The 14,112-nt window shown below is 38.9% G+C and overlaps 1 protein-coding gene across 10 annotated transcripts in view; it reads left to right on the plus strand.

Moving 5' to 3' along the window:
• SYNE2 (spectrin repeat containing nuclear envelope protein 2) overlaps window positions 1-14,112 on the plus strand; it is a 298,118-nt gene that overhangs the window by 32,188 nt on the left and 251,818 nt on the right. For 7 of the 10 annotated variants that reach the window (XM_070513755.1, XM_070513754.1, XM_070513759.1 and 4 more), the window contains exon 2: window positions 13,405-13,534. In XM_070513755.1, the coding sequence (XP_070369856.1) occupies window positions 13,456-13,534 (79 nt within the window). In that variant the 5' untranslated portion in view covers window positions 13,405-13,455. Of the gene's footprint in view, window positions 1-3,024; window positions 3,074-13,402; window positions 13,535-14,112 lie in introns of those variants that run through there. The other 3 variants (XM_070513756.1, XM_070513757.1, XM_070513761.1) reach the window with 2 other exon arrangements.

Here is a 14,112-nt window from a genome sequence, read left to right on the forward strand (position 1 = left end):
TCAGAAAGCTTCTAAATTAAGCAAGAAACTTAGCAATCACCTATGTGTGATTGAGGGCTGCAGTGGAACTTGGTCATTACAAGACAAATTGGACCTTTATCTGAAAAAGGTTGATTTTGTTAATTCCCCCTGTAAGTGAACACAGTTCAAGAGAGAGAATGGGTACCTGGCCAAGCGGCAGCTGGTGCATCTGTTGATAAAGCCGTGTGTAATTTGGGTTGGATAGTACAGGCCAAAGGAAAAAGCAAATCACTGTGCCTTTGCCCATTTCTAATAGTAAATTAATTTGAGTGTGAAAGCATTTCTGCAGCTGCCACTAAAATTGGCAGATATTTTTCTAATGAAATAGTACATTTGAGAAACAAACTTCTCATTTTAACAGCCAACATACTTTTGACTGTTGTGTTTGCTGGCAAACATTTCGAATATAGAAATATTTCTTTTAAATATCTTGGAGAGACTAGAATTTTAAAGTCAACAAATCCTTCATCAGTGGAGAAATGTTACCCAACAAAAACACGTGTGAAAATGCAGGTACAGCTTTGTTACTTGAAACACTTGACAAAAATACTGCTGTATTCACAGTGAGATCTTGTACATATTTTCCCAAACATTTCAGTCATTTCTGTTCTCAGAATTTTGCCGGTGTTCACGTGACCATTTTAACCACAACTCATTAGGACTGGTTCAGCTTTGTAAATTTAACAGAATTCCTCTGTCGCCTCAACTCCTTCTTTTCCCCGGAGTAGTTTGGAACCAAAGTTCCTCCTAAACCTTTAAATCCCAAGGAAAAAAATCATTACTAGTAGAAATAGGCATTTTACTTTAGAATACATCCAGGAAGACATTTGAAGGCAATTCAGTTTCCTATAGCCAAGAATTCTCTGGCCATTTGGGGAAGAAAAAAATCTTGTCAAAAATGGAAGGAAGGGGAGTAATTCAAGTGGGGATATCGAAGGAGAAAATTGTAACTTTTAAAGAAAAATTTTATCCTGTGACTCGAGAAGACCTGAATTTCAAAATTATTTTTATTTTATGTACATAAAAAATATCCTTTAAAGTATACTTTCTGAGTTGTGGTTTGCTTGCTTATTTTTTCATTAAGTTTTTAAATTTATTTATTCCCTACCTTATTCACAAAGGATTTAAGATGACCACAACAAATATGTATAAAATAAGGTATAGTATGTCAGTAAAAAGTAAAAACAAAAAACAAGACAAAGGCCAGGGAAAAACAGACATAAGGAGGACCTATGTAATAGCTACAATTTGACCTCAAAGTTAGCTCTGTGTTTTTGGACAGCCAAGGTGAAAAAGGAATATTGATTATATGGCTCTTATTTTCAGAAAGGGAAACAACAGCAAAAACAATACAAAAACAACAACTCAACCATTTCTTTCAAGGAAATGAAGCTTTTCCTGGCACTAAATTCTTTTTGTTTTTTTAGATTGGCACCTGAGCTAACAACTGTTGCCAATCTTTTTTTTTTTTTTCTGCTTTATCTCCCCAAATCCCCCTGGTACATAGTTGTATATCTTAGTTGCAGGTCCTTCTAGTTGTGGCATGTGGGATACTGCCTCTACGTGGCCTGATGAGCGGTGTCATGTCCGTGCCCAGGATCCGAACCGGTGAAACCCTGGACCACCGCAGCCGAGTGCGCGAACTTAACCACTCGGCCACAGGGCTGGCCCCACTAAATTCTTAAAAAAAAGAAAAATTTTAAGAGTGCTTCCTACAGTAGGGAGCTGAGAGTTGTAGAAACAGTGTTCTCAACAACGTTGCTCCAGTGTGTTCAGTCATTTGTTCCCTCTTTTACTCTTTCCTCAAACGTTTCTTGTGTACCTGTGCTGTGCTAGATGATGGAGATGTGACAGTGGACGAGATGTATTCCCTTCTCAGCTCACTGCCTGGAATCTGAAGAAGATCCAAGGCCAAGAGATGCCCTCCAAAGGACCGGGAGGCTCAGCGGTGGAGCGTCTAAGGAATGGGCTTCTCCTTGTTAGCTGCCATTTCAAGTTGACGTTCAAGACCTGCAGCCTCTAGATCGATGGACGCCAGGATGCTTGCAGTGTAGGGACGCTTCACCATGTTGTCTACAAAGCTCTTCCTAGAGCTTAGAACTGGAATCTAGATGTCTTCAAGTGACTTGGCATTGAGAAATATTTTAAAAATCTCATTTACTGAAAGCACATAAACTTGCATTTTCCACTAGTAAATTTTTCTTTCTCGCCAATGAAGAACAATCTCCCTTTGTATCTCATTTTGTAATTTTCAACATACTACGTATTTTGTCTCATCTTGTTCTTAACAGGAAGTCTGTGAGTTATTTTAACTCACTTGTTTGTACCCTCCTTTATTCCAGAGAAAGTTTGAAGTAGTTTACAGAGAAACATAAAATTCAGTAGAATAAAAGAATACTTGAGGATATCGCACTGAAGGAAAAATAAGGGTAGATGAAGAAAGCCAGTGGGAAAACAACTTATTTTCCATGAAGTCATTTGTCATTGCTACAGCTGGGCTATACCAGCCAGAAAGAGAGGGAAACTTTGTTTATAAAAATAACATGGTCATTAGATTAAAAGACGAAATGCTCAGGATCACAGTTTTTCATGGTCCTGAGACCTGAGAGAGTGTTCCGCAGGGTGTTCTCATAAAAGGCACACCGTGTGGCTTACGGACTGTCCTGGGTGAGGACAACAGTGGGCTTCTCTTGGCTGTTTCCTATAATATCCTGCTCGGTAAGGCTTACGGGATTGTACCAGAATACGTTTTAATAAAAGCAGTCCTCTGAGAGGATAAAACAATGCTTTTCGGGTGTACAGCTCCCTGATGGCTGGACAGCATCCAAAGACAACATCCAGGAATGGGTGGACTCTGAGTCTTTCGGGCATTTCTCCAGGAATATTATTTCTTGTAATCTAGTGTTTTTAAATGTGCAGCAGAGAACTCTGGGTTAGATTCTTTGGCAAGAACCTGAAAGTCTATGAGTTGGCTCAGACAAAATCATTATCTTCACTTCACAGATGAAGAATCGGGCCCTCGGAGAAGCTGATGGTTATCCAAGGCCGTGCGGTCAGTGGCGGAGCTGGGACTAGAGCCAAATTCTTCTGATTCTACGTCTAGGACTCTTTCAACTGTTTCATCTCTCTTCTCTAACTTAAGTAGAATTCTATTACATTTTAAAAATGTTAAGAATGAATATTTTAAACATCCATAATATGCTCTCCACTCAGATGTTAAATTTTTAGAAGGAAGAAGACATTAACCATAGAGCTGATGTGCCATCCTTCTGTTCCTTTCCTCTCCACTGACCGTGGTGGATATCATTCCTAAGCGGGTTTCTGTTCTTTTACCACATATATATGTGTGTGTTTAAAATTTACCTATGGTACATGAATGACTTCATGGTATGTCAGTCCTTTTGTGCTTGCTCCCCTTGTCCCCCAATTATAGTTTTGATATCTAACCATGCTGCTACTGGTTGTTCACTTTAGCTGTGGCATGGTCGTTCCTTGTAGGAATCAACCACAGTCTATGCACTCTCCTACCGATGGAATTCGGTTATTTTCACTTTTTCTGTTACAAACAATTCTGCAGTGAACATTCTTGAACATGTCTCCTTGTGTCTATGTGCAGTTTTAGAGCATACTTTAGTTGGCAGAAATTTATTAAGTTGCCAGCAGTTGCTGCTCCTATCTCTCAGCATAGGCAGATGCCAAGTCCTCCTGGGAGAACCTTGCACCCCAAATGCCGTTTGGGTGCATCGGTAGCCAGTGCTGATCCGGCCTCGTTGCACCTTTGCTGCCCTCCAGCTCTTTCTGTGTTTCTCTGGTTGGTCTCTTCAGGTTCTCAACTGTGACCTGTTCCAAGCACCACTCATTTCTCAAGGACCCTACCGTACCTTTGCTCCCCCCGCTCCCAAGAGATGACCTCACTTTTTATTTTCCTGAGAAAAATGAGGTGACCTGATGAGAGCTCCCATTATCCCTCTCTCCTTTCAAACTTCTCAGCATTTCCGTCCAGAAGAACCGTGAACATGTTTTGCAAACCGCAAATTCTTTATGGAATGAATGGAGGCGTCCATTTTTTTAAAAGTTTCTCAGACCCTGCACTGGAACTTTGTCTTAGTAGGAGCTGCACCATCCTCAAAATCACAAATTCAAGTACTCTCTGACCCCAGCCTCCAGCTCTTCTAGCTTAGTTCCTGAAGTACTCTCCCCGTACTGGTTCTCCAACTTGCTGAGACGTCGGCAGTGTGCTCCTTCATTCTGTCTGTCCCCCGCTTCCTGTCTTCACAGCCCTCTTTCCATTTCCTCCTCCCTCAGCTCCCACCCAGACCTCTTTCCCAGATCTCTACCTTTTCCTGCACCGATCTGCTGCATAGCTGTGTCCTGGGAACTTTCTGTTATTTCTCCTGTGTTCCATATCTAGTCTCTGTTTTTCTCATTTTCAGTTTAGTTTTCTATTTTGTGGGAATACTCCCTTTCCTCTTTCTTGTGTTACTTTCTTATTTTGTTGGAATAACTTTTCCAGTAGCTTTCTAAGAGCAAGTGCGTAGACGATAAGGTTTTTGGAGTCTGGAATGTCAGGAAATGTCTTTTTTCTACCCTAACACTTGATCAACACTTTAGCTGAGTATAGATTATGGGTTGAAAATAATTTTCTCTCAGAATCTTTTTAAAATTGTAGTAGAATACACATAACATAAAATTTACCAATTTAACCATTTTTAAGTGTGCAGTTCAGTGGTATGGGGTACATTCACATTGTTGTGTGACTGTCACCACCATCCATCTCCGGAACTCTTTTCATCTTGCAAAACTGAAACTCAGTGCCCATTACAATTAAATGTTAATTGAAAGTTAATTAAAACAATTAACTTTCCATTTCCCCCCTCCCCCCGTCCCCTGGCAACCACCATTCTGCTTTCTGTATCTATGAATTTGATTACTGTAGGTGCCTTGTATAAGTGGAATCATACAGTATTTGTCTTTTTGTGACTGGCTCATTTTACTTAGCATAATGTCCTCAAGTTGCAGCCATGTTGTAGTATGTGTCAGAATTTCCTTCCTTCTTAAGGCTGAATAATATTCCATTGTGTGTACATGCCACATTTTGTTTATCCATTCATCCGTGGATGAACACTTGGGTTGCTTCCACTTTTTGATTATTATGAATAAGCTGCTATGAATATGGGCGTACAAATATCTCTTTGAGACCCTACTTTCAGTTCTTTTGTGTATATACCCAGAAGTGGCATTGCTGGATCATATGGTAATTCTCTGTTTAATTTTCTGAGGAACTGCCATGCTGTTTTTGCTAATGGCTGTACCATTTACATTCCCACCAACAAGGCACAAGGGTTCCAATTTCTCTACATTCTCTCTAACACTTGGTATTTTCTGCTTTTTTGATAGTAGCCATCCTAATGGTTTGAGAAAGTATCTTATTGTGGTTTTGCTTTGCATTTCCTTTCTGATTAATAATGTTGAGCATTTTTTCATGTGCTTATTTGCCATTTGTGTATCTTCTTTGGAGAAATGTCTATTCAAGTCCTTTGTCCATTTTTAATTGGGTTGTTTATTTTTTTAATTGTTGAGTTGTGGGAGTTCTTTATATATTCTGGATAACCCCCTGTCAGATATATGATATGCAAACAATTTCTCCCATTCTTTGTGTTGCCTTTTCATTATGTTGATTGTGCCCTTTGATGCACAGATGTTTTTAATTTTAATGCAGTTCAATTTATTTTTTCTTTTGTTGCTTGTGTTTTGGTATCATACCCCAAAAATCATTACCAAATTGAATGTTGTGAAGCTTTTGCCCTATCTTTTCTTCTAAGACTTCTATAATTTGAGCTCTTATGTTTAGGTTTTCTTAGAACTTTTAAGATATTCCCCACCGTCTTCTGTTGTCCACCATGGCTGTACAGAAGGCTGATGCTGTCCTGATTCTTGTTCCTTGGTGTGTAGTCTTGGTTTTTCTCTCTCTGGGAGATTCTTTACTCCTGCTATTCTGAAATTTTACAATAATGTGTTTTGCTGAGGGTCTTTTTAAAAGAATTATTTTGCTGGGCACTCATTGTGCTCTTATAATATGGAAATGCTTGTCCTTCAGCTCTGGAAAATCTTATATTACTTCTTTGATAATTTCCTTCTTCTGTTTTCTCCTTTGGATGCTAGACCCACTAGATTGGTCCTTTAAACTTTATATTTCTTTTCTATTTTTCTCCCTTTTGCCTGTGAGAGACATCCTTATCTTATGTTCTAACCCTTTTATTGATCTTTTTAAATCGAGCACTTAAAATTTTTTTTCATTTTTTCAACAGCTACCCTATTCCTATTTTGTTGCCTTGCCCGGCCTCATCTTCTTGCTTCTGACTTGATGCTCTTGGCTTAGTTTCCCTTGGGGCTTGAAGCATTTACTTTGAAAAAAAAAGTTGGAGTATTCCCAAGTAACCTGTTCTGTTTTGTCCCTCAGGACTGAATGTCTGATGTGCATCTGAAACTTAGCATTTCAAAACTAAATTCCTACTTTGCCCCCAAACTGCTCTGCCTGCAGCCTTCTCTGCCTCAGCTCATGGCTGCTCCATCATTCCTGGTGCTTAGGCCAAAAATTTTGGAGTCATTTTTTATTCTTTTTCTCTCACGTATGACATCATTTTAATCAATCAGAAAACCTTGTTGGTGCTGTCTTCAGAATGTACTCAGAATCTGAGCTCTGATCACTACTTCTGCGCCTGCAGCCCTGGTCCCAGACATCGTCATCTCTTGCCTGGATTACTGTAATAACCCCCCAGTCCCAAAGTTTTATTATGAAAAGTCTCAAATATACAATGAAATTGAAAGAATTTTACACAAATACTTGTATTCTCAACATCTAGATTCCAACCTTAACAATTTCCCATGCTTGCTTTCTCATTTATTGATTATCCATCTGTCCAGCCATTCTGTCTGTAATAACCTTTTAACTAGGCTCCTTGCTTCATTCCTTACCTGTGTTTTGTTCCCAACATATCACTCCGGGTGATTATTTTGAAGCATAAGTCAAATTATATCTCCCCTCTGCTCAAAACCCTGAAATGACGATCCGTTTCACTCAGTCTTTCCACCTGCCTGAGTTCCCAATACCTTGCTTGTGCTCCTTCTGCTCCATGCTGGTCTCCTTGTTTTTCCAGCCTTTGCTCTCTGCCTGGAATGTTCTTCCTCCAGATTTTCCCAGTGCTGTCTGCTTTACTTTCTGAATCTTTGTCCAAAATCATCTCTCAATGTGGCTTATTTTGATACCCTACTTAAATTTGTAACCTGGCCCTCCATACAAACTCTCAACCCTTTGCCCTGCTCTACTTTTTCTTTTTTTTTTTTGCCTGTTACCTTCTAATGTTCATTCGTTCATTCATTCATTCATTCATTCATTCTGTTTATTGTCTGTCTTCTTCCTACCTCCTCCCATCCCTGTGATAGAATATAAGAATTTAAGCTCCACCAGCACTGGAAACTTTGTCTGTTTTGGTTTCTGTTTATCCCAAGTACCTTGAACAGTGATGCTGAATAAATATTTGTTGAATGAATAGATGAAACTTTCTGTCTGGTGCTATCAATTTCACTTTTTATTTTTATTTTTGAGTTTTCTTTTCTTTCCTTCATTTGCCAGATCTTCCAGATTCCTCTTTTGTGTTTGTTTTGATCTTTTTCTTTCATTCTTGGAGGCTCTCCTTAAATGTCTGGTAATCTTTGGCTGTCCACTCATATTTTAGAGCAAAAAATGAAAAAGCCAATTAGTGGAATTTCACAGTAGGGTGAATTGGCAGGGAACTCTCTTTCTCTTGAGGAGCCCCAAATATGAGTATCTGGCTGTCTCTTCTTGGGGCTTTTACTTTCTCCAGAAAAGGATCCTCTGAAATCTGGCCACCAGTGCTGTTGGAGTAGATGGGGTGGGTGAGGGCTGGGGTCCTAATGTTGCTGTGCAGACTTATCTAAAATCTTGCTATCAGCTCTGATCTTCAACACACTCAGTTCCATTCTTTTTCAGACCTATGTCTCATCCTCAGCTCCTGCAGTATCTTTTGCCTCCATGTCCCAAACCTCTTAGGGATTCTTCAGAGATGGGGGTGGGGGGAGCTGGAGTTAACAGGAAAGCCAGGAATCTTTGGTAGCGATTTAAGAACAAAACAGTGGGTCATGGGGAGAGAGGATGACAAAAAGAATGAAGAGATATATGTGGGGGGATAAAACCATTGTCAGGACTTATAACTTAAAGATCTCTCCAGGCCTTTTGGGAGATTGATGACATGGCGGTAACTAAGGCAGGGAATTTTTGCTGGGGGAATTATGAACTTCAGAAAATTTGGGTGTGGGGTGCAAGGCAGACTTTCTAGCTTACAATACCCTGATGGCAATTAAAAATAAGTACCTCCTGAGTGCATGCTTTCTAGATGTGTGCTGATCAACACATCAGATTTTGTAGTGTTGGAAGTTTTCATCCTTAAGTTTTTGTACATTTCATTTTAGTATTGTGACTAGCTTTTAATTTTTACTGGCTGATTAAGAAATGGATAATCCTGAAAAATTCATTTTACAGATTATAGTAAATACAGTTTATTTACTATAGTACACCTCCCATATAGTAAGCACTCAATAAATTTTAGTTGTTACTGTAGTTTTTTAGTTTCATGTGCTTCTTCTTGGAATTTCCACAACTGCCTATTAGTATGGTCACTCCCATTCGGTAGCAGTGGACGCTGCAGTTCAGAGCATTTGGGACTGGGTCAAGGCCAACGGAAGCCTCTTCTGGGGAAGTGGCTACTTTCGCTCAGAATGCCGCTGTCGGGGAGGGTGAAGTGGGTGGCTCAGAGGCTCAGTTGGCATTGGCTGGTGAGTGACACTGCTTCGCTGTGAGGTAGCAAGCGCAGCGGTATCATATCCAGACAATTGCTACATGTTTATTTTCCAAAAGTGTAGTGAACAGATGGGATTGATCGCTCTGGCATTTTGTGGTGGTCATTAGAAAAATAACGTACCTGAAAGGAGATAGTAGAGTGGAACTTAAAAATCAGCTGGTTTTGGGGTCCAGCCGGGTGGCCGAGCAGCTAAGTTCCTGTGCTTGCTTCAGCGGCCCGGGGTTTGCTGCTCAGGGTCCCAGGCACAGACCTAGCACTGCTCATCAAGCCATGCTGTGGCAGGCGTCCCACATATAAAGTAGAGGAAGGTGGACACGGATGTTAGCTCAGGGCTAATCTTCCTCAAAAACAAAAACAAAAACATCACCTGGTTTGGGAATTTGTACCAACTGCTTCTGGACAAATGATGAAAAGATAAGTAATAATAGAGTTAGGAAAAATTAATGGGAAAAAGATGAAGAAATTTGTTGCAAATGTGTCCCCAACTTTCTTCTGTGAGCTTGTAAGCAGATCAAAGTTAATAACTGTCATTTGCTAGGAACAGCTCTGTAAGGTAACTGACAAAAGAGAGATCCTTCAGAATTCCTCGGTAGACCATAAATAACGTGGTGCAGCTGAAGAACAGAAAAAAGAACAAGAGAGGCACCCCAGGGAAAATGCTGACTTTGAAATTACTCTGTTAAAGAATCTCTGAATGCTACCACATCCGCTATGCCACACCTTCTGATCAACTTTGAAGATAAGACTGAAGCCTCTTTCTCCCCTATTGACGTGTGATTTTTCCAGTGCTGTATCCAGGGCTAGACTGACAGGGCTTGTTAGCAAGCTATCTAATAATGGGAAAATAAGAGACTCGAGCTACCAAAAAGGCTTTTAGGAGTCTTCTCTAGACATTTCTGGCAAACTCAGAGAATTTTTCTAATATTTTTATTCGTGTCAAGAGAGTGTTTTTCTCCTTGTGAAAATACAGATATCCAGGTTCCGTAGAATGTGGATTGGAGAACTGACCCTGAACTAAATAATATTTCATTCCCCATTTTGTTGACATTTTGTTAAAATAAAAGCAAAAGCATTTTTCTTATTGCAGCAGAAATATGCTGCATATGCAGAAATTCAACTGAAATTTTAAAAATGCAGATAAGCAAAAGAGAGAAAATAAAAATCACCCATAATTTCATTCATTAGAAATAATCTCTATTCAAATTTCATTTTTGAAGTGAAAAAATTCTAATCATATTAATCCAAAGTAAATGCTGAGGTTACTTGAAAAAGGGGAAATTCTTTAGTGTTTTGAGGTTTTAGGGATACCAAAAGCATATTAAGATATCTTGCATAAGCAAGCCAGAGTCGTTTCAAGATACCTTATGCCATTTATACCATGTATCTTAATTTGCGTGAGTTTTAAAAACACAATTCCATGTGATTCCACTGATCTTAGATTCTTTAATGCCACTACATTAATTCTTTGCCCAGTCTTTGGTTATGTGCCTGAAGAGGGTCCATTATTCACTTTTAAGAATAGTCTCATTTAGTTTCATTCTAGAGTAATTGGGGTTTGTTGCGTAATCGTGTGTCACTTTTATTTGAAGCGGAAAAGTACAGCTGTGAGGAGCGCCTGAGAATGGCTCTTCTCTGCAATTCTACCTGAGGAGGCAGCTCTTGAGCTCCCCACAGGGGAGTTGGGACACAAGTGACAGGATGCCCCTCAGGGATTTTGGTTGATAGAGTGTGGTTTTAGGTTTTGGCCAAGCCCTCATTCCTCTTTCTGCCTTCGTTTTTCATACTGCTTCTAGCTTCTCAATTCAGATCCTGAGAAATCTCTCAAGGCTCTCCACTCGGTTCCAGTTTTTTACGGGCCCTATTTGGCAAGTAAATTCCTCTCTGGAGATTACTCACCAAGAACTCTTGTGTTGGAAATGTCGTCATAAATTGTCTTCAGTCAGATCCTCATGACCTCTGTAGCATGTTTTGATAAATAATTGTAACCAGACAGTATTTGGGTCGATAATCTAACGCTTCCAATTGGTTCAGTCTTCAAAGTTGAGTTTTACTTTTGATGGACATTTTTTAGAAGTGCTAGGAAATTCTTTAGTAAATAAAAAATTATATTTTATCGATTTGTTTGCTAATAAATTTTAACTGTTAAAAATAGAAACCTCTCAGGCAAATAGTTATCTTCAGTTCTAGTGTTTTTTTACTAATACTAATTTTTTTCCAACAGCTTTGATATACAATATAGTGAATCCCACGTACCAGTCTAGAACAGGAGTATTTCTAGCTTCTCTGGTTATCAATTTATTGTCTATTGTTTTGTTTTTATTGTTAGTATAAAAAAGGCAAAGCTAAATTCTTTCCTCTACATTTGATACCTTATATTTGATTAACATTGAATGCAATGAATGGTTTTCAGAGATATTTGCATTAAATTCAAAGTATTATCTGAATAATGCTAATGGGACTATTTGGAGTGAAATACTCTTTTATAATAAGTACACTCCTGATAGTCACATCTATTTCCAGCTTCAAGTGATAGGGTACACTGTCTCCTTTGCTTCCATAGCACCTTCTACATACAGTTCTTAGATTTCACTCAATATTGTGTTCATCTGTCATTCTCAGAAGATTGAATTCCTTGACAGCAGGGTTTAGCACATAGAAATGCTTGTTGAGTAAATGAATGGAAGAAAGAATAAATGAATTCTGGCAAAGTTTTGGCTAGCTCTATGAGGTACCAACATGTGTTGGTTAAGAGCATGGACTCTGAAGCCAAAAGCACTTGGATTCAAATCTTAGCTCCATCATTTATTAGCTATGTGTCCTTAGACCACTGTATATGACATTCGAGTGTCTCACTTTTGTCTTTTAAACTATGGAGATAATTATAGTACCTATCTCATACAGTTATAAAAATTAAATGAGGTGATATATGCAAAGTGCTCAGACCAGTGCTTGTATATAGTCAGTGCTCTGTAGGTGTTTGCTGCTAATGTTATTGTTATTATCATTAGTTAAGTAACCCTGGCCTGGAATAGTGGTTGCCTTCGTTCTGGAATTCGGTGTTTCTTCCTGGCATCATGAAGTGCTTTGTCTTCGCTTTGGGTTCAGGAGCCCTGGGGATGGGAAGGGGTAGTGGAGGTCCTCAACACATCAAAAGCTGAGGACATTTGTACCTCTGTCAATCATCCGGCTGCACAGACTCACTTGAACCAACAAACAGCTTTTTGTTTTGGTTAGAATTCTATCAATTCAGTACGGTAAAACTGTTACCTCAGGCAGGCTCTGATTCATCTTAATTCAGAGGCTAAAACTAATTATTAATTAATAAACATAGTTTATTTGGTAGGTAAAATGTTTACAAAGAGTGACCCATGGGGGAGATAATAAAAAGAGTTTGAGATGATAACAGAGTGGGGAAGACTGGATTGAAAGATATTTGAAGACTGGCTCTAGCATTAACTGTTTAATGATTTTCATCTTTGCATTTTTAAAAAGTGGTCTATTGGATATCTAATATGATTGCATCTAGCTCTTGGCCTTAGGTTTATTTACTTTCTAGTCCCCCCCCCCCGACATTTTATTATGAGGAATTTCTAACGTATGGAAAAGTTAAAAGATTTTACAGTGAACACCCATTTGCTCAACATGTAGATGCTACCATTAATGTTTTGCTATACTTGCTTGACCACGTATCTGTACATTTATCTATCCCTCTATCCTCTAAGACATGTTATGTTTTTATATGTTTGGTTAGGTCTATTTTGATATGAAAGTCATCATCTGGGAGAAGCTGATGTTTTATTCTCAGCCCCCAGGATACTAACAGTGGCATATATACATACATGAAGCAATGCTTTTTAAGAGTTGCAGGGTAAGAATTCCTCCTACTGGAAGGATTCTTTTAGGGTCACAGTGGGGACAGAGAAAGAAATGTGTAGGTGGAAAAAGAAATACTTGGGAAGATAATTTAATCTAATAGGTAATCCCTCCAAACATTCTTTTTGATACAATTTTTTTAGTTTCGCTTTGCAAGCTATGCAACTCAGCTCTTATTGTTTCCAGTAAATGGCAACATTTATGGAGCAGAAAAAGAATTAAGTTAAATAAAAAGTTTTAAAGAAAATCCTTGTAGGTTGAAAGTTAACAGTAAAATACACACAAACGCGCAAGATATCAGTTTGCGTCAACTTTACTTCCTCTAGAGAAGTTATGGGGTCTAATTGCATAGCTTTCCTTTTCATCACTAGTGTAGAACCACAATGCTCGCCCTTTTGGAGTTCTGCCAGCAACTCCAAAGAGCATGCTTAGGTCACAGGGCAAAATCTTGATTATTATTCAAAAAAGAAGGCGTAGTCACTCTGTTCCTCATGAACCACGCAAACACTCACTAGAAAATTGCTGCTTTTGGAGGGCAGTTTTTGGTTGCTGTTGTTTTCTGGCAATGGGTGTTTGCTAGAAATACGGAGCTGCAAAGTTCCTAATGAGCATTTCTCCCTTTTACTTTTAGTTCACTTCTTTGACTGATACGGACATGATATAATCTCCACTGAGTCAAAGGATGGCGTCTACCCCTGTGCTTCCCGCTGAAGATGAGCAGGTTTCCTTGGGCATCGATGATCTCCATATTTCACTGCAAGGTAATTCAGATTGGGTGGGCTGACACCTAGAGCAAGTCTGGAAACCTGACCCTCATCTATTCACAAATCGTGTTGCTTTCTGTCTCTCTTATGGTGAAATGTCTATCTATCTATTTGTCCGTGTGTCTAACTATCTGTATTTTTCCAGTTATAGAACCTTTCAATAGACTTAAATGTCTTTATTGCTATCTCAGCTCTCTAGGAAAGTAAGGAATACCTGGAAGGAATTTGGCATCTGAGTGTATGTATTTTATTTGCAGTGAAACTTAAATAGTTAACCATAATTTGCATTGTTGGCACTTAGTTTCCATCTTTTTGCATAGCCTCTTTTAATGTACATCCTTATTTTGCCCTAATAGAAAGGAAAAGTGGTAGTATTATGAGTGACCTTTCAATTATATGAATCATGTGCATTTATGCAGAGTAAGTTTTAGGCTTCTTGTGGAGTTGGCAATATTTGTTTTGTACTTTGAAAATTCCTTAGCCCCTAGGCTTTCCACCTTTGTTGATAAAGCACGTCTTGGAGCTGAGTAAAGCTTCTCTAGTGTAGAAGAAATAAGGCTATGGCAAGTCTTTGA

This window comes from Equus asinus, chromosome 7 (assembly GCF_041296235.1).
Source record: "Equus asinus isolate D_3611 breed Donkey chromosome 7, EquAss-T2T_v2, whole genome shotgun sequence".
NCBI lineage: Eukaryota > Metazoa > Chordata > Mammalia > Perissodactyla > Equidae > Equus > Equus asinus.